The sequence below is a fragment of the Mesoplodon bidens genome (assembly GCF_964165515.1).
Source record: "Mesoplodon bidens genome assembly, chromosome: 3".
Lineage (NCBI taxonomy): Eukaryota > Metazoa > Chordata > Mammalia > Artiodactyla > Ziphiidae > Mesoplodon > Mesoplodon bidens.
In genome coordinates this window covers 47,783,719-47,804,797 of record NC_138178.1, presented here as the reverse complement: position 1 = coordinate 47,804,797, position 21,079 = coordinate 47,783,719, and the positions used below count along the sequence as shown (strand labels likewise).

The 21,079-nt window shown below is 40.2% G+C and overlaps 1 protein-coding gene across 3 annotated transcripts in view; it reads right to left on the bottom strand.

Annotated features, from left to right (window-relative positions):
- MYZAP (myocardial zonula adherens protein) overlaps positions 1 to 21,079 on the bottom strand; it is a 118,356-nt gene that overhangs the window by 22,259 nt on the left and 75,018 nt on the right. For all 3 annotated transcript variants that reach the window (XM_081228754.1, XM_081228752.1, XM_081228753.1), the window contains one exon: positions 9,724 to 9,807. In XM_081228754.1, coding sequence (XP_081084880.1) covers positions 9,724 to 9,807 — 84 coding nt within the window. The remainder of the gene's footprint in view (positions 1 to 9,723; positions 9,808 to 21,079) is intronic.

Sequence of the window (21,079 nt, the reverse complement as noted above, 5' to 3'; positions counted from 1 at the left end):
CCTTGAAAGCCATCCTGTTACATATAGGGGAACGATAATTTGAATTACCAAAAGTTGCTCATCAAAAACTACGAAAGCCAGAAGGGAGTGAGTACTAAAAGAAAGAAACTGTCAACCTAGAACTCTATATATTTCAGTAATGAAGGTGAACTAGAGGCCTTACTTTCAAATAAGAAAAACTAAGTGAATTTGTCCCCAGCTGGCCTGCTCTATACAAAATGCTAAATAAAAGTTCTTCGGGCTGAAGAGAGATGATACTAAAAAGAAACTCAGATTTTCAGAAACGAGTAAAGGACATCAGAAATAAATACTATACGAGTAAACATAAAAGATGATTATTTTATCTTAATGTCTCTAAAATATCTATGACTGTTAAAAATTATAACAATGTACTGTGGGTTTAGAGCATATATAAGATACAATACATGAGATAACTCTAACAGCAGGGGAAGGGGTAGGTGGACCTTATCATTGCAAGACTTCTACATTTTTCATGAAATGGTACAATATTACCTCTAAGTGGACTGTGAACACATAATGAAGTATATTGTAATACCTAGAGCAACCACTAAAATATTAAAGACACAGCAAATGCCAATAGATAAATTAAAATGGAATTCTAAAAAATACTGGAATAATCCAGAAGAATGCAAGAGAGGGGAACAAGACAAACAAAACAAACCAGAGGGACTAAATAGAAAACAAATAATAGGGACTTCCCCTGTGGCACAGTGGTTAAGAATCCACCTGCCAATGCAGGGGACACGGGTTCAAGCCCTGGTCCGGGAAGATCCCACATGCTGTAGAGCAACTAAGCCCATGCGCCACAACTACTGAGCCTGCGCTCTAGAGCCTATGAGCCACAACTACTGAGGCTTGTGCGCCTAGAGCCCATGCTCCACAACAAGAGAAGCCATCGCAATGAGAAGCTCATGCACCGCAACAAAGAGTAGCCTCCGCTCACCGCAACTAGAGAAAGCCCGTGCACAGCAACAAAGACCCAACGCAGCCAAAAATAAAATAATAAAATGAAATAAAATAAAAAGTAATAAAATAATAATAATAAAATGGCAGACCTAAATAAATCGAGCCATAGCAATAATAATTGTCAATGGACAGTATACTTCATATAAGACAGAATATCAGAATATATAAAAAAACCAAGACCTAACTATATATTGTCGATAGGAGATGTATTGAATACTTAACCTTAAATAGAGAGACACAGATGAGTTAAAAATAAGTGGATGGAAAAAGATATACCATACAAACAGTAAACATAAGAGGGCAGGCAGAAAGGGTAATATTAATATCAGATGAAATAGACTTCAAGACAAAGAGTATTAACAAAGGTAGTGACCACCATTTCATAATAATGAGATCAATTCATCTCCAAAACACAACAATCAAAAATTATGTACCTAATAACAAAGCTTCAGAATATATGAAGTAAAAAAATAACAAAATTAAAGAAAGAGACAGCCTAAAGCCATAGCAAGGGATTTTAACACCCCTCTCTCAGCAATAGAGAGAACAATTATACAAAAACCAGTAAAATCATAAATAATTTAAACAATATTATCAACGACCTAAATCTTATTGGTATTTATAGAACACACAAAAAGAGCAGACTTTTTTTTTCTTTCTTCTTTTTTTTTTTTTACAATATTCAACCAAGAGAAACCATATGCTGAGCCATAAAACAATTCTCAATAAATTTAACAGAATGAAAACCATACAAAGTATGTTCTAGGACCATGACAAATTAGAAATCAAAAACAATAAGATACCTAAGAACACCTCAAATATTTGGAAGTTAAACAACACACTTTTAAATAATCCATAAGTCAAAGAAGAATCTCAAAGGAAATTAGAAAACATTTTGATATGCTGAATATAGCATATCACAACTTGTAGGCTGCAGCTGAAGCAGAGCTCAGAGGGACAGTTAGAGCTTTAAAGGCTTATATTTAAAAAGAAAGGACTGGGCTTCCCTGGTGGCGCAGTGGTTGAGAGTCCGCCTGCCGATGCAGGGGACACGGGTTCGTGCCCCAGTCTGGGAGGATCCCACATGCCGCGGAGCGGTTGGGCCCGTGAGCCATGGCCGTTGGGCCTGCGCGTCCGGAGCCTGTGCTCCGCAACGGGAGAGGCCACAACAGTGAGAGGCCCGCATACAGCAAAAAAAAAAAAAAAAAAAAAAAAAAAAAAAGAAAGGACTAAAATCAATGACCTAAGGTCTACCTCAAGAAGCTAGAAAAAGAAGAGCAAAGTAATACCAAAATAATTAGAAGGCAGGGAATATAAATATCAGAGCAAAACTCAATAAAACAGAAAACAGATAATAGAGAATATCAACAAAGCCAAAAGCTATTTTAATTTTTTTAAAAACAACAAATTGATAACACTCTAGCTAGACTGATCAAAGAAGGGGGAAAGGGGACAAATGATCAATATCAGAAATTAAGGAGACATTAAAAGGAAACAGTTGGATAGCTGTGGTGAAAAAAAGAATATCCTTCACACAAAACACGAAAATTAACTCCAAATGGATCTTAGATCTAAATTGAAAAGCAAAAATTATACAATTTTTAGAGGAAATCATAGGAGAAAGTCTGACCAAAGATTTCTTAGGACACAAAAAACAGAAACCATACAGAAAAAAACTGATAAATTGAACTTTATCAAAAATAAAAACAAAAAACAAAAATTTCTCCAAAAGATATCATTAAGAAAATGAAAAAGCAGGTCATGAAATGGGAGAAAATATTCACAGTACATATATCTGACAAAGAACTGGTATCCAGAATACATAAAGAACTCTTAGCAACTCAGTAAATACGAAAAGTAAAAACTTAGTAAAATAATGGGCCAAAGATTTGAACAGACACTTCAAAAAAGAATATATACAAATGGCCAATAAGCATCTAAAACATGCTCAGCATCGCTAGTGACCATGGAAATGCAAATAAAAACCACAATGAGATACCACCACACTCCCGCTAGAATGGCTACATTAAAAAGACTGACAGTACTAAGTCAGGATGAGGCTGTGGAGAAACTGGAACATTCCAACTGCTGGTGGGAAGGTAAAATATATGACTCCTTTGATAAACTGACAGTTTCTTAAAAAGTTAAGCCTATATCTACCACACATCCCAGCCATTCCATTACTAGGAATTTACCTAACAGGAATAAACCATATGCCCACATAATGACTTGTAATGTTCACAGCAGCTTTATTCACAGTAGCCCCAAACTGGAAACAACCCAAATGTATATCAACAGGAGAATGGAGAAATAAACTGTGGAATCTTAATACAACATGGATATATCTCAAATCTTTATGCTGAGTGAAAGAAGCTAGCTAGACACAAAAGAACACACAACTATATGATTCCATTTATACAAAATGCAAGCAAGTCCAAAAAATATCCCTGGTTGCCTGGGGGTGAATGGAGAGATGGACTGCAAAAGGGAAACAGAGAGAGGTCTTTGGGGAATGATGGAAATGTTCTATATCTTGACTGCAGTGGTGGTTTCACAGGTATATACAACTGTCAAAATTCATTAAATTATATACTTCTTAAAAATTTAGGTTTAATTGACATATAACAGTTTCAGCTGTACAACATAACGACTTGGTATCTGTACACACTGCAAAATGATCACCACAGTATGTCTAGTTAACATTTGTCACCTTACGCTTTAAAAAGATGCAGCTTTATTTACATAAATTAATACAAGGTTGACAAGACAGAAAAAAAGATGATGAGAGCCTGAATATGGGCACGAGGAGGAAATTAGAGAGGGATGACAGAAATACTTTAAAAAAGGACAGGTCTTGGGCTTCCCTGGTGGCGCAGTGGTTGAGAGTCTGCCTACCGATGCAGGGGACACGGGTTCGTGCCCCGGTCCGGGAAGATCCCACATGCCACGGAGTGGCTAGGCCCGTGAGCCATGGCCACTGAGCCTGCACGTCCAGAGCCTGTGCTCCGCAACGGGAGAGGCCACAACAGTGAGAGGCCCGCATACCGCAAAAAACAACAACAAAAAAAAAACAAAACAAAAAAGGACAGGTCTTGATACAGGAAAGCAAGGACACTCCGCTCTGAGTCTTGCTGACTGTGACTAAAGAGCAGCCTCAGCTGGCCGCCTGGCCCGTGCTGGGGAAGAGATTGCTTCCAGGACCGAGAATCAGGTTCCAGGGTTTTCCTTTCAAATACCACCACCTTGTGTTGAGCTGTGAAATACAGACCACCCGAGGGCTTGGGAGGCTGTGCGCCTTCCCGAAAAGAAGGACCTGGTATGGCACCTCTTGGCATTTTGGGGAAATTATGTCAAATGAATGGCAGCCGCCTCCTCCCCCAGCTCCCTCAGGCCCAGGGGAGGGAGCAGCCCGGGCTGTAACACATGCACTAAACAAGAATGCATGTCCAGTAAAACTCGTACATGGTGCCTGGTGCTGCCGCCCTAGCATTGCACAGGAAATTCATAATTGACGCAGGAATGCACAGCAGACACATTGAGAGGTTTACGTGCCACACAACACACGTTAAATGCAGGATGGACAAAACCAAGACATTTGTCTCCTTTCCTCTGACTTTTGAGTTGAGCTGTAAGTTGAGGATTTTCAGCAGAGAAAAATGAAATGGAATCTGTTCAGATTTAGAAAGCTGATCAACCTTATGAAGACAGACACTGATAATTTTATTTTAATAAAATTTCCTATATTGGAAATAGGGGATGGGATAGTTCTTCAAGAGATGAGTGAATAGAAAGTTATTTGGAAAAAAATAGAATGGGCATATTTTCACATCAGACAGATTTTTGAATCAGTTGATGAAAACGTAGTCTGATGGGGCCAGGCTAGCGCAAACTTCTAGGGATCTGATGGGGGTGGGAGTAGCAAAATAGAATGAGTTTTAGCATTGGTAAGTACAAATGATGAATTCAGGGACCAAAATCATCTACATTCTCTATTTAAAAGGAGGAGGACGAGAAGGACAAAGAGGAAATACATATCATTGACAATAAAAGGAGTTCCTGGGACCTAGCCATTGAAGAAACAGTAAAGACATGGCATTTACTGTGAGCCATGTACTTTTCTAATCACTTAGTGTTAACTAATTTAGTCTTCATAACAACTCTGTGGAGAGGACTCCCTTAGCAAGCTAAGGCACGGAGCAGTTAAGTAACTTGTGTCAGACCACGTAACTAGTAAGTGACAGAGCTGACATTGGAACTCAGGCAGTCTAGCTCCAGAGTCTGCAGTTAGGCCCTTAACAGAGGGCAGCTACTTTATTAATAAGATGGGATATAGGAGGTTACCAGCTCTGTCCACCAAAACTTTTCAAAGATACCTGAAACACCACCGCTGGCATCATTATGGTTTAAGGCAGGGGATGGAATGTCAAGGTATAAAAAGTCCTGGTGTTAGAATAGGTCAACATAATAGAAATTCTTAGTGGCCAACAGAACCCTGTATTGTAAAACAAAACAATTAGATAAATTTGGAAAATGTCAGTTCGACCTCATGATCGTAAAAAGAAACATTTTCCCCAGTTCCGTCAGTACTAAAATGGGCCTTAAACAACAAGGTTGTATTGTATAGCACAGGAAACTATATTCAATATTCTGTGATAAACCATAATGGAAAAGAATATGAAGAAGAATGTATATATATGTATAACTGAGTCACTTTGCTGTACAGCAGTAATTAACACAAAATTGTAATTCAACTATACTTCAGTAAAAAATAAACAAAACAAAACAAATAAAATGGGCCTAACAGTAGGCACAGCACTTTAGCCTACTACCAACACTCATGCCCAGAAAGCCTGCCGTACACCTCTCCACTAAAACAGCCCAGGGCTTCTTGGAGAGAAGCCAATATCGTATCTAGGGACAGGACAAAAACGAGGACAGTCTGAAATGCCTGTTGTTGCCATACAGCAAGAATGACTCCACAAGCATCGGGAACCCTGCTACATGGGCGAGGAAGGTAATGCAGAACTCTCCGCAGCTGAGCTGTGATAATCTGAGCATCAAAACTAGGAGGAGGGGGCTTCCCTGGTGGCACAGTAGTTGAGAGTTCGCCTGCTGATGCAGGGGACACGGGTTCGTGCCCCGGTCCGAGAGGATCCCATATGCCGCGGAGCGGCTGGGCCTGTGAGCCATGGCCGCCGAGCCTGCGCGTCCGGAGCCTGTGCTCTGCAACGGGAGAGGCCACAACAGTGAGAGGCCCGCGTACCGCAAAAAAAAAAAAAAAAAACTAGGAGAAGGAAAAAATTATTGTGGGAGCAAGGTGAGTCTGAGAAGTGCCTTGTGTTCATGACGTCACTCAAAAGGAAAGTTAATATAAAGTGTAGAGAAAGATAGTTTTAATAGCAAAGAAAGATGACAATATGTTACAACTTGTCATCAACTTTTAAAACTAGGAAGCATTCATATATAAGATGATGTAGTTTCTTTTATAGAGTGTTAATTACATGTTTGTTTATAAGATTTCTGTGTTGAGTAGTAAAGAATAACAAAAGGAACTTTACGTCAGGTCATCCCAGGACTTGAGGGCCCTTGGAAGGGCTGCTTGGCATTGGTGGTCATACAACAAGCAGGTGGAAAGAGGGGCGGAGATTCACTGGCATCAGTGGCCACACACAGTTAGCAAGGAGTCAGTCAGCAGTGTGTTTGTAACATCATAAACTACTCACACAGCCTGAAGAGGAAAACCAAGTACTCAAACTCAGCGTCATCTCCTAGGAGGTGAAATCTCTACCTAGTCTGACAAAGAATGGTAAAATATTAATAAGAAATGCATACTTTTTAATAGTGCTAAAGATAGGTCAATTCATCCCAATGATAAGGGGTCCTGAGTTTGAATCACCTGGAAGCTACCTAGTCCTATATTGTAAAGCAAGAATTGTGTCCGTCTAAGAATTGGCATCCTCTAGCCTTAGCTACTTGGAGAAGGTATTCCATGTCCTTTGGATCTAAAAGATCACTGCACTTGTCTGGAAAGTGTCAAAATGATGTTAACTAAGGGAAATTGCCTTCGGAAGACACTAAAAACCAAGAACACAAACAATGAAGAAATAAATTAAACCCAAGATACTTAATATTTTAGAATAAGTTAAAGTGTAAATGTATTATCAAATCTTGACATTTTGTCTATGTTTTTTTGTGTGTGTTTTTTTTTGCGGTACGCAGGCCTCCCACTGTTGTGGCCTCTCCCGTTGCGGAGCACAGGCTCCGAACGTGCAGGCTCAGCGGCCATGGCTCACGGGCCCAGCCACTCCGCGGCATGTGGGATCCTCCCAGACCGGGGCACAAACCCGTGTCCCCTGCATCGGCAGGCGGACTCTCAACCACTGCGCCACCAGGGAAGCCCTTGTCTATGTTTTATCTGCTGTTTAAGATGGATGATCAAAAGGAATTAGTCCTTCTAAATTTGTAGTAGAATTTAAATAGTTTAATCAACCAAATTTATAATCAATGTTTAAATGCTCAAGGAATGATGGTTTTCAAACCATTTTTGAATGGCTTATAGGATATACATAGGAGACACAGCCAGACGCACCCATATGCTCTGGACACTCACCATTTCCTGGCATGCCACTTGTGACTCTTTCCCTGGGGCTTCCTCTGCCCCCTGGAGCCCAGTTGGCTCTGCCCAGGGCAGGCCAGAATTGCCACACACCCCAGGAGCCGCTCTCACCAGCTACTGATGGGAGTTAATGGATAAATGCCCTAGCTTTCTGACCTTTTGGTCAGGGTAACTCAGAGGCCAGTGCACATCATCTTCCAGAGATGCCCAGGGCAAGGGAGCAGCAGCTGTCCACAGTGGTAACCTCTGTAAGGCACCCATTATTGGCCTTTGACCTTTCCCTGACTCATTTCTCCCCTCTCCCACTGGGGCTTCCTGGGATCACCTCCCAAATAAACTAGTGGACTCATATCCACATCTCAGAGTCTGGGCAACCTAAACTAAGAGAAGAAAGGAATTTAATAAATTAAGATTATACAAAGCACACGTGTGTGGTAAGGAAGGCTCTTCTCAATGCAGAGTACCCCTTGGACATTTCCTAATCTCCCAGGAGGCCTGAGTAGCACAGCCAGGGGAAGGGGAGAGGGGTGGGCACTGTCTTGGGTAACCTGCTGCCTCTTCTGTTGGCGTCTCTTTCCTCCCTCCTGGAACCAGACTCTCTGGGGACCCATGACTTTCACCAGGACACTCTCTCTGACTCTCACTGGGAAAGTATGACTCCTCCCACAGGGAGCTGTGATTTCAGAGGGCAATCTTAGAAACAGAGATGTCCATTCATAAAGCTGGAGGTGGACTCAGTGATTGCAGAGGGGAAAACACTGGGACAAGACAAGTGTCCACTTACTCAGCTGTCAGGACACTGAGATTGCTGGGCTTTGAGTCTGCTACCAGGTCCCCATGGGCCACGAGGGACTTCTGCTTATGACTTTTATAGGCAGCCCCCCCACCACACAGAGTAAATAATGACGCTGCTCCCCATCCCTACAAACATGGTGGTTACGAGCTCAGGCTTACCCATTTCTAACAGTCACCTTGGGCAGATTCCTTAACATCCCTGAATCTCAGTTTCTCCAGCTACAAAATGGAGGAAACATAATCTAACTCATAGGACATCGCTCTTAATAAAGAGAGAAAATGATGGAGTGCTTAGGCATGTCAGGCACTTTGTACGCACTCTCATCACATGGACACACACGTAGGTACAGTTATCATCCTCAATTTCTAATTCTAAGAAACTTACCTAGGGTCAGCCAGCTAATAAGCAGATCTAGCATTCAAATGTGGGCAAGTCTGATTCCACTCTTAACCTCTAGGTTATACAAAAGATATGGAAAGTAGAAGTGCCCAACACACACTAGGAGCTTAATTACTGTCATTGCTTTCCTGTCTTCTTCTTTTATTATTCTCTCCTGGGCTGTCTCTCACTGGGGAGGGACTACAAGCAGGGCACAGACAAGGAGAGATTCATGGAGGCTCAAAAGGAAGAGGCTCTACGTCAAGTTCTTAATAGTCTTCAGAGAAAACAGAAGGCTTCCCCTTCTATTAACACCTAAGCTCTTAAGGTTCTTCCAACTCCATAATTTCCTTCCCTAGAACCTCCACAAAATCCCCAAAATGCCTTTCAAAAGACCAGAAAGTCAGGAATGCTAAATATCTTAAAAGTTCCAGGTGAAATTAAGTCACCTGGAATGAGGAGTCCGTCTCTCAGCCTGGCTCTGGCATTAAGCTGTGTGACTTTGAGAAAAGCCACCTGCCTTCTCTGTGCCTTTTTTCTTTTTCTTTTTTGGTTAATATGGAGATAATAATCCTTGTCTTGCCTTTCTTAAAGTTGTTGAGAGGATCATTGAGAAATGTATGTGAAAATACTTGGCAAATTATACAACACAGATGTGGGGAGTTATCAGTATTCATCAACAGCTTATCAGACTTGCTAAGAAAATTCCTGAATAAGAAAAATGGGAGCCAAAAAGCAGAGGTGAGCAGCAAGGGGGAATGAGGAGAGTCAGATGGTAAAGAAAAACTAGCTGTCAGAACCTCATTTTCAGTGTTGGCAGTTAACCTTCAATCAATTTTATAAGGCCAGGAAATAGCCATATTTTTAATTAAGTGTCGGTGGTAGGCTCAGCAACATAAAATTTAATGATAGGGAAGACCCAGCTTAAAGAAACACAGCTTCTTACCTCTCCTTCTAAGAACGATATCTTTTCTAAAAGCTGCAATATTAAGAGCTGTTTCTGTTGCACCTTTTTCTTTAGTGATTCAATCTAGAAAGAAACAAATTGGAAATTGTTATCAAAAATGCAGAATTTGTACAAGTTAATCAACTGGAAGAGAAGCCTTTGGTTTTCATTCAAATAGAAACTACACATTGGTTCTTTTGTGTTCCGTGGAACACTATGAACATGAGGTGCTTCACGGAGGCGGGGGGGTTCTGTGCCTGGGTATGCTTGGGACATCATACGTTGTTGTGGAGTTGTTTCATTAGGTCTGTTTAGCCTAACATTTCTGCACTGATTTTGCCGTGTAACCCTTAGTAACATCTCACCGATGCTTTGGGAAATACAGACATAACTCTACATAAAAAAATTATTTCACTTGAATTTATGCAGCAGCCTGCATTTCATACATTCTGCTCTGTTGTTCCTGTTCGTATATTCATATTTGTTCAACCAAGTGTCAAAAGTTTTGCTCTGGGAAAAAGGTCACTGTCACTGAAAGTAATGAAATTCAGAGGACTGAGGACTCACGTGGCCTGGGTTAAGCGGGGAAGGTTTCTGAAAGACAGAGACCTGAGCTGGGTTTTCACCTTTGTTTTTATACTATATCTATCTTGGACTACTCTAACTTTGTTTTTCATTCACTTATCATGTCTCCACAGACATATCGTAGGTTCCCTAAAAGCAGGAACCAGGGTGCTCTCTACCAAGCCATGTCTTGGACAATAGTGGGAACAGTGTGTAGGTTCAATAAATAACGTGATTTTGAAGAATGCACTAATTTTCCAACAACCTTTTATATGATATTTGAGCATCTGCAAAACCTTTTTTAAAAAATCCCTCTCTGTGCAAAATGACACAATTCCTATAGAAGGGACTCTAGCAATAACTAAAAGAAGTACAAGTAGGGACTTCCCTGGTGGCACAGTGGTTAAGAATCTGCCTGCCAATGCAGGGAACATGGGTTCCAGCCCTGGTCCGGGAAGATCCCACATGCTGTGAAGCAACTAAGCCCGTGCGCCACAACTACTGAGCCAGTGCTCTAGAGCCCGTGAGCCACAACTACTGAGCCCGCGTGCCTAGAGCCCGTGCTCTGCAACCAGAGAAGACACTGCAGTGAGAAGCCCATGCACCACAACGAAGAGTAGCCCCCACTCGCTGCAACTAGAAAAAGCCCACATGCAGCAACAGAGACCTAATGGCAGCCAAAAATTAATTAATTTTTTAAAAAAAGTGTACAATTACATTTAACCTTTGACCCAGCAATTCCATTTCTAGGAATAGATCCCAAAGAATCATTAGCCAAAATATGAAATGACTTGGACACAGGATTTTTGTTTTTTAGAAAACACACACACACAAAAACAGAACTCCATCAATAAGTGCCTGATAAATAAACTATGGTTCATCTTAACAATGGATGCCTATGTAACCTTCAAGAAAAAATGAAGATCTCTAAAACCCTGATACGATATATTGTAAGGAGTATATGGTATGCTGGCTTTGGTGTAAAACTGGTGAAGACATATGAATGAATATATATTTGCAAAATGAAACACTGCAAAGATCAAACAAATCTTAATTATTAATATTTACCAACAGGGAGAGGGAGGAAATTAGATGGAGGAGACAGAACAAAGACTTTTGTGATAGTACCTTGTTACATAAGTTCAATTTTGAAAGCACATTTTACAGATTCAAAAAGTAAAAACCAAAAAGGGGAAAAAAGTGAATCCTAAAATTTGAAAACAAACAGAACAGAAAGAACTTAACCATATATCAAATTGGTTAAACGAATTAATTCAAGTGTTGTTAGGACAAGGTAATTTGACTGGATGTTTTTAGTGGAATGTGTTCTAAAGATAAACAGTTGCACTCACTGGGAAAATTTTAGTAGTAATATTGGTATTATATTTTTAAACTATTTGATAGATTGTAATATAATAACACTTGGAACCAAGATTTTTAGTGTAAGAAAAAGAAATACAAGTACGAAATCAAAGAAGTAAAAAAAAAAAGTTAGATTTGAAATGAAAGTGTCAGTATAAATTCATAATCTTTTATTTTCTTTTAAAAAATATACTGGATGAGCCTAAGACATCTTATTCTACCTGAAAACAAGGACATGAAGGGTCTCCCTTGGGGCAAAGATGGGACAATGTGAGCATCAAAAAGAATAAAGAGTAAAACACATGGAATATATATTTAAAACCCTGAGTATTTTTTTATTCTTAAAAAAGAAAACCAAAAACAAAGCAGCAACGACACCTCCTCAGAAATGACAGTGGAACCAACTCCTTACTTAGAAGCTTGGCAATTTGGATAAAAGAATAAAGCATTTATCCTGCCTTACTTGTACAAACTGCACGTTGAGATTACTAAAAAGTCCCAGTTTATGAAGAAAGAAGTTTTACTCTGCAGAAGGATTCCAGTTAATAAGTGGGGAAGGAATGAGAGAATTCAAAAATCACCACTGTGCGATCCCCTAGGAAATAACTGACTCAAGCAAGCTTCACGGACAGATGAGACAGTGAGGGGCGCAAAGCCGGCGAGGGACTTTACGACTTTGTTGTGGGCTGTCACCACCTGATCCACGATCAGCCTTAGCATCACCCAAAGTGGGATCCCCAGACATTGTGTGCCCCCAGAGCAATACGAAATGAATCACACAGCACCACCCTTGAAGTATTCTTGCCTCCCCAGACAAAACAAAGTTGAAATGGAATCTAATTGAGCTATTAAGGAAACAGTCAAATTCAGAATGCGGGAACGTTTATAGGACAACTGACTTAGTTCCTGCAATAAGTCACTGGCTGGGGGTAAATTTGAGTTGGGGGGGCCGTGGGAGTAAACAGAGCATATGCTCTAGATTAAAGGACTTCAGAAACCTAACAACCAAATACAGTGGACCTCTCTGTACGCTGACTGGAACAAAATATCAGTTAAGAGACAATTTTAAAGACATGTTGGAAAATGTTATTACAGACTAGTATTAAATGGGACCAAGGAATTATCATTAATTTTGTTAGGTATGGCAATAAGCATTCTGATTACAGAAGAAAAAGTCTACATGTTTTATTGATGCTTAGTGAAGTATACAGGAAACATGCAGAATGTCTGGGATTTGCTTTAAAATAATTGCACAAAAGAAAAAATGAAAGGAAAAGAAGGTGTAGATAAGGCAAATGTGGCCCAGTCTTGCTGCTTGTTGAATCTAGGTAATGATTCATCATTATGCTCTTTGTTCTGAGAGAGTGTGACATTTTCATGATAAAATATTTTAAATTCCACATGGTGTCAAAAAATATAATTCTCCGACATGAAAAGCAAACCATATGAAATAGAATACAATAAACATACTTAAGAAGAAAATTGATAATTATTTTTTAAATTAACAATTAAAAACAGTCACTAGTTATCCTTTCGTACCTATTAAATTTGCCCCAAACTACTGACTGAAGAAATCAGTGTTGGAAGGGCTGGGAGGGATAGCTACTCTCATGTGTTGCAGGTGGCGCTGTAAATTAGAATGACCCTTTGGGCAATGTGGCAATAAATATGAAGAGCCATAAAGCTGTTCATACCCTTTGACCTACTAATCCCACTCCTGGGAATTTATCCTAAGGATATAATTCAGATGTAGGAAGAAAGCTATATATACAAAGATGTTCTTGCTCCAATTATTTATAATAGAGAGAAAATGGAAATAACCTTAATGTCCAGCACTAAAGGAATGGGTAATAAATTATGGAATATCACTTGGAAGGAATATATTACACAAACGCTAAAAAACAAATATATTACAAAATGGAAAAGTGTTTACAAAAAGCCTCAAGGGATAGAAAAATAAGAGTTTACAATGATGAAAGTAAAAGCTGGAAGAAAAGTTAGATAAACGAAATCGTTCCAGGGTTGGGGTAGGATTATGAGCAAAACAAAAGTTTGTTTAAATTTCCTTCATTTTTGTAGGAATAATTTGCAAAAATCATCCTTACAGTGTCCCTTTTTCATTCCTTCTTATAGTGTTAGAAATTTTTAAAGCTTTTAAGATCTTTAAATGATAGGTAAAATGTGTACTGAAATGAACTAAAATATTCCAAGAAGGTCAGGGGTAATATTTCATCAAATAACACAAAAAGTACTTCACGCACACTCGTTTCACTATCTCTGAAGTAATCAGAGTGCTTTGTGAGTCAAGAGAAGCAAGAGGTGTGGGTTAAGGGCACCCTAATGAACAGCTCATAGGAAGAGACTAAGATGATTCTGCTCACCTTTGTCCCTAGATTTTAGTTTTAAAAAGAAATAAATGCAAAGCAGAGATATCATCTGGAGAGACAGCTGAGGGGAGAACTCTGGGCTAATGCTAGCGTGAGGAGGCATCTCATTCTGGAGAAAAAGAATAGGTCCAAGGAAGGATGTAGGGGATCTGAAGCTTCTGACGACAAGGATTGCGTTTTTTAGCAACTGATGCTTCAAGAAGCGATTGTGCTCTTGCACTAAAAATGAATGCTGTGCACACTCATTTGCTTTCATCCTTGAGCATTTCTCATAGAAGCATCTTGTACAGTACATTCTGTGGCCAGAGTTGTCTTGCTCAGATTAGAGAAAAAGGATGCTTAGGTTGGCAGTCAGTTCATGGCTGGCCCCTCATGCCCTAGAAGGGATGCCAACTTTGAACCCCAAGTTACTCCCCCCTGAGGTCTGCTCCTGGAGCACATCCCATGCCTTCTCCCAGGTGCGGCACCCAGTTTCTAAAATAAGCAGGCTCTCACGCGTCTGGGCTTGCTAATATTCTAGGTTATCGTCTGACTCCCAAGCCTTCGGTTCTTTTCCACAATATCTAAATCACACATTTGTGTGGAAAATGCTATTATTTCTGACTGCCAACTTCAAAGAGCCTTGAAATATCGTCTCCTGTAGCACCTAGCATGATAAACACTCAAAAATTAGCTACTACTATGTTATTACTGGTATTTCTCCCTCCCTAGACTGTCAGCTTGAGAGTAAAGACCTTGATCATCTTCATATTCTCAGACATTGAATGGATGAATCAAAGAATCCGTCCATCCATCATCTCTAAACAATCCGCCCCTTAGACTTCAGGGGCATAGTTGTCTGGAACAGACTCTTGGAGGCCTAGATGAACCAAGACAGACTTGCTAAACACATAACCTCCAAAGCAACCCCCAAAATCGGGGGCACCCAAAATCCAGGGAACTATGCAGCCGGTATGCAAGTAAAATCCATTTGGCACCTTTGCTCTCACTTTTTTCCTTTTTTTTTTTTTTTTAACATCTTTATTGGAGTATAATTGCTTTACAATGGTGTGTTAGTTTCTGCTTTATAACAAAGTGAATCAGTTATACATATACATATGTTCCCATATCTCCTCCCTATCCCACCCCTCTAGGTGGTCACAAACCACCCAGCTGATCTCCCTGTGCTATGTGGCTGCTTCCCACTAGCTATCTATTTTACGTTTGGTAGTGTATATATGTCCATGCCACTCTCTCACTTTGTCCCAGCTTACCCTTCCCCCTCCCCATATCCTCAAGTCCGTGCTCTATGTAAGTTTGTAAATTTGACCTTCAAGAGGTTTATGTACACTTCAAGAATCTGCATTTAAATCTAGCTGTCACCAGGTGGTGGTAAAGGACCCAAGTTACCAGGCTCAAGTCAAGGCATTAAGAAATGAGAAATTAGATGAGGTCTGGAAAATGAGTGCTTCTATTTTAGTTACCCAAGAATGTAATCTTCTTGTAACAGTTAAATTTAAATATCAAACAGTAAACCCCCTTATAGAACAAAGGGAAGAAACCCATCTTGGTAAAATCTAGAACCTTTTAACTGATGTTAACTCATTGAACTCATGTCTAATTTTGTCTTCATTAGCATGATTTTTTTTTTGTAATTCAAACTGTGTATATGTCTTACAGCCTAACTGATAATGCAGGATGCTAGGTTTCTAAGACTACAGGCCAGATTGATATTTAAGGTGGGCGGTGGGGGTGTCATCTGGTTTCTTAAAACTGGAACTGGCTTTTCTTCACATCAGCCACAGTTGAGTTACCTGCATAGATGGTTTGAGCTAAGCGATCCCTCTTAACCAGACCCACACACTGGAGTCACCTGGACGGAGTCATCTACTTCTAGGCTCTACCCCAGAGATGCTGCATATATCACCCTCTTACTTAAAAAACCTCCCAAGCTTCTTGGGGGGGGGATAAATTAGGAGTTTGGGATTCACATATACACACTACTATATATAAAAGAGATAACCAACAAGGACCTACTGTATAGCACAGGGAACTATACTCAATATCTTGTAATAACCTATAATGGAAAAGAATCGATTATATATAACCAAATTACTTTGCTGTACACCTGAACCTAACACAACATTGTAAATCAACTATACTTCAGTAAAAGAAAAAAGTACAAACAAAACAAAACAACCCTCCCAAGCTTCTAATGTTCCAGCTCCCTAGCGTGGACATGAGGCACTTCTGCTGTGGCCCCAATTTATCTCCCCAGTTTCATTTCATGCCTGCTCTGTCCCACAATGAACCCTACTTAGAAGCCACTCCATGCTCTCAGCGTACTATGGACATACGATGGTCCTGCTGCCAGGCCTCTGCACAGGCTGGTGCCTTCACCAGGCATGCCCTCCCACCCTCCATTCCTTTTTCCACCAGGAAATCTGCTGTCAGGAAGCACTCAACAGTCGCCCCCCAGGCCAGCTCTTCCCAAGTCCTCCAGGCTGGCTTTGTGTCTCTCTCCTCTGTTCCATTTCAGCCCTTCGAGCAAACCCCTAGTAGAACCCGTCATTGCCACGACCACTCTTTGTTTACATCTTTCCCTTGCACCAGACAGCAAACCCACATGGAACAGATGTTTAGTGCATCAATTATCTTATGTGAAAGAGCAGTCCTCTTAGGAGGTGAAATCACCCCTATCAATCCACACATTTTTATAAACTTTGGAAACAGATTCCTATAGTGAAAGGATCCCTCCCAATTTCTTTCAAAAAGACCTTGTATGTCAACCAGACCAAAATGAAATTGTACAAAAATTTAGTAAGGTCCTGTTATGGATTCACAGCAACCCAGGAGGTTGCAAGGCTTTTCAGCTTCCTGGGATTTTTTTCCATTGGTGACAGACAGGTAGGGTCATTTCATGTTAGATGTCAGAATGTGATACAGCCCTATAATTAGAAGGATGTGAATAGTACCCAATTGTGCAAGACTCATGAAACATAACTCAATATTGAGGTTGGGGATGTGGAGAGGAATGAAAAGAAGAAATGCAGCAGCAAATAAGTATTAAATACTAGATAGCACTTGATATGGTTTTTTTTAAGAAATTGTGCTTTGGGGTGTTTTCTCTTACCAGCTGGCAAATGATGATATACATGTATCTGAAAATGCCTTATGGAAAACAGGAAACACAATGAAACAGGGCATGATATTAGAAGGTATGTTAAAACTAATGATCACATTGAATTAAATTGTTTAAAATCTTGTAAGGAAAAGGGAATTCAATTTTTTAAATCCAAACTAAGTTTATGATATTATTGTTTATTTTCTTTGAAATCTGTTTTATTTTGTTTTCATTCTAATTTTAAGAATAACCAGTTAAAGTCCACAGGTACTTTTATTCAAAATCAGGGTGTGTGTATACGTGCCTATCATGAAACTCGACACATTAACAAGGTTTCCAAACCTCTATCACCAACACCCCACTTTGTTACTCCTACTAATTGGCCCTCATTTAAAAACACTTTCTACTTTAAGCTGCAATGATAAAGAAATAATTCATTTTCCCATTGAAAATGTACCAAAGATGGCTAATTGCCAATCAAAGCTTCTAATCAAAATGAGATAACCAGGGTTCTGAATTCTAGGTCAGGGTAAAGCAATAGGATACTTGAATGTGAGCCCTTCTCAACTTTTCATGGGAAAAGTATGCTGTTCGATTATTTGAAAATTTGACAGGAAGACAGCTTGAAGATCCCCATTATTGTTATCGAAACCCCTAGAGATCCAGGGACTCGGCAAACAGACTGGGGCATGGTTGGCACAAGACAGGCAAGAACCTTCTAGAACTCACCTGGGGTTTCAGTCACCTCCCTTTGCTCCCTCTTGTCCTGACCCAGCCTTGTTTTCAATTCAGCCTCTTGTGATCTGGCAAATAGCTTTCTCCATTTCCCTCAACAAAACAGGACTCGTGTTTGATCCCCAAATACCTCACCCTGAAAAATGAGAATAATTGATATCTAATCCTCTTCCTCTGAAAAGGTTTTTTATTTTTGCTGCAGTTTCTCTTAATTCATTTTAGAAGTGTTGTAACACAAATTTCATAGTTATGTATTTTTTAAGTGCATTCCCTTTGATAAAAACCACCATGGTAAGAATTTTAAAAATAAGGTCACCCTCTTTTCCTAAAAAAATAATAAAGCATAGGGATGTATGACAAGATCAGGATCTGCCCTGCACTAATGCAGCATGAAAGAACAGTTTAAAAAGGACAAGGAAAATGGTACATTATCTCATTTTGCGGGGAGTGAAGGGAATGAATTAAGGCCACAACAAAACGAAACTGAAAAATTGCTAAATGAAGCTCTGAGTGGGGAAAATGAAAAATCAATGAAGGAATGGAGGGAAAAAGGTACATTTTTCATCTTCATGATGCTTGATTGGGTTTGTAGAAATTCATTTTCAATTAATGTGTCTTGTGGCATTCAGCCAGGCCAGATATGAACAGGGCACACATTTTAATCAATTTTTTTCTATTAAATTTGAAGTAATATATAATAATAGAACATACTATTCAAAAGGATCGGTTGAAACTGGCTTCTGAGGTAAAATAATCTAATGTGGTTTGATTTCTATCTTATATTAAAGATAACCCAACTTCTGTCTAAGAAGAAATAGCACCCTGGGTGCCTGAACATGACTGGGCTATGTAAACATCAGGGAAGGATGGATAAACTGGCGTTCCAATCTATGTGCATTCACTGGGAAGGAAGAAGAAGGGGTGTACCGAGTACCAGGGCTTTTGCTGGCTTAGCTCATTATTCTCAGAAACAACCCTAAGAGTCGTTATCCCCATAGACGAGGGAAATGGGGTTCCTAGAGTTTCATTGCCTGTTCATTCCTCAACAACCACCTGTGATCCCCTCTGCCTCGGGCCCAGTGCTAGATTCCGGGAGCACAGCAGTGAGCCAGGAAGACCTGGTCTCCACTTTCAGGGAGTCAACATCCCAGTGAGGCAGTAAATGGAGAAAGAAACACACACATTAGCGCAATAAGGAAGCAGGCAGAATGATGTTAGGTCTCCCCACCTACCCAGAGATAGGATGCACCTGCCGTCTGCCGATGGGGTGAGGGAAAGGTTCAGACCACAGGGCTAAAGAGGTAACCAGCTCGTTCCAGCTTGCCCGGAACTTTCTAGGTTCTAGTCTCATGAGTCGGGAACCTTCTCATTCGCAGGCAAATCAGGACAAGTGGTCACCCTAGAGCTCGATTCTGGCAGGGCTGAGATCTAAACCCACTTCTCTTTGATGACAAGGCCCGGGCTCTTCCATTCACACCAGCCTGATGTCCAGAGGTTGGCCTCTATCTCCCTATGACGACAACCTATCGTGGCAATGCTGCCCAGAAGTTAGGCAAGGCTGGGAAGAATACTGGCAGGTGATACCTTCTTTAACAAAGGATTTGCTGGAGCCCTAAGTCTTCAGGCTATTCTTTCCTCCTCTGTGACCCTATTGGAAGGTAGGATGGAGAAGTAGGAAAGAGGGTCCTCTAAGCTTCTCTATCCCTGCCCTTCCCTGGATGGGTACAGTATCAGGGACAGAAGACCATACACTGAACAGGAATATCCAGGGAGAGAACTGTTTCAGGCTAAACAACTACAGGAGGTACAGGCATAGCTCATCTTACTGCACTTCCCTTTATGGTGCTTTACACGTCGCATTTTTCACAAATTGAAGGTCTGTGGCAACCCTGCACTGAGCAAGTCCTTCGGCACCACTTTTCTAACAGCATTTGCTCGCTTTGTATCTCTGTGTCACACTCTGGTAATTCTTGCAATATTTTAAATCCTCCACCAGCAAAAAGATTACAACTCACTGAAGGTTCAGATGATGATTAGTGATCAATTTTCAGCAATGAAGTATTTTTAATTAGGTGTCACATTGTCTTTTTATACATAATGCTATTGCACACTTAATAGACTACAGTATAACTTTTATATGCACTGGGAAACCAAAAAGTTCATGTGATTCACTTTACTGCAATATTTGCTTTATTGCAGTGGTCTGGAACCCAACCTGCAGTATTTCTGAGGTAGGCATGTATATGGAAGCACCCAGCTCCACACCTGGCACAAAGCTGATGCTAAAAAAAAAAAGGTAGTTTAAATAAATGTTCCTATTGACATATACATAATACTATATATAAAGCAGATAACTAATAAGGACCTACTGTATAGCACAGGGAACTCTACTCAATACTCTGTAATGACCTATATGGGAAAAGAATCTAAAAAAGAGTGGATATATGTATATGTATAACTGATTCATTTTGCTGTACACCTGAAACTAACACAACTTTGTAAATCACCTATACGCCAATAAAAAAAAATTTTAAGATGCTTATACTAGTCTTGTCAATTTTAAGACAAAACAAAAAAATACTGTATGCTGACACATATATATGGAATTTAAGAAAAAAAATGTCATGAAGAACATAGGGGTAAGACAGGAATAAAGACACAGACCTACTAGAGAATGGACCTGAGGATATGGGGAGGGGGAAGGGTAAGCTGTGACAAAGCGAAAGAGAGGCATGGACATATATACACTACCAAACGTAAGGTAGATAGCTACTGGGAAGCAGCTGCATAGCACAGGGAGATCAGCTTGGTGCTTTGTGACCGCCTGGAGGGGTGGGATAGGGAGGGTGGGAGGGAGATGCAAGAGGGAGGGGATATGGGAATATATGTATATGTATAACTGATTCATTTTGTTATAAAGCAGAAACTAACACACCATTGTTAAGCAATTTAAAAAAATAAAATAAAATGAAGGTCAAAAAAATGCAAAATAAATAAAGCCTTCCCTTGCAAAAAAATAAAAAATAAAAAAAATAAAGGAGGCTTTAATTATACACACACACACACACAATGTTCCTAAAGTTCAGGTGCCCTGGAACATGGACCCTCACCTGTACTGACCATGACTCTCCTGGGAGCCCCCTAGCTGCCCTCCCTGCCCCTCTCCTCTCCTGTTCGCCAAGTACGCCCTGCCAGAGACATCCCT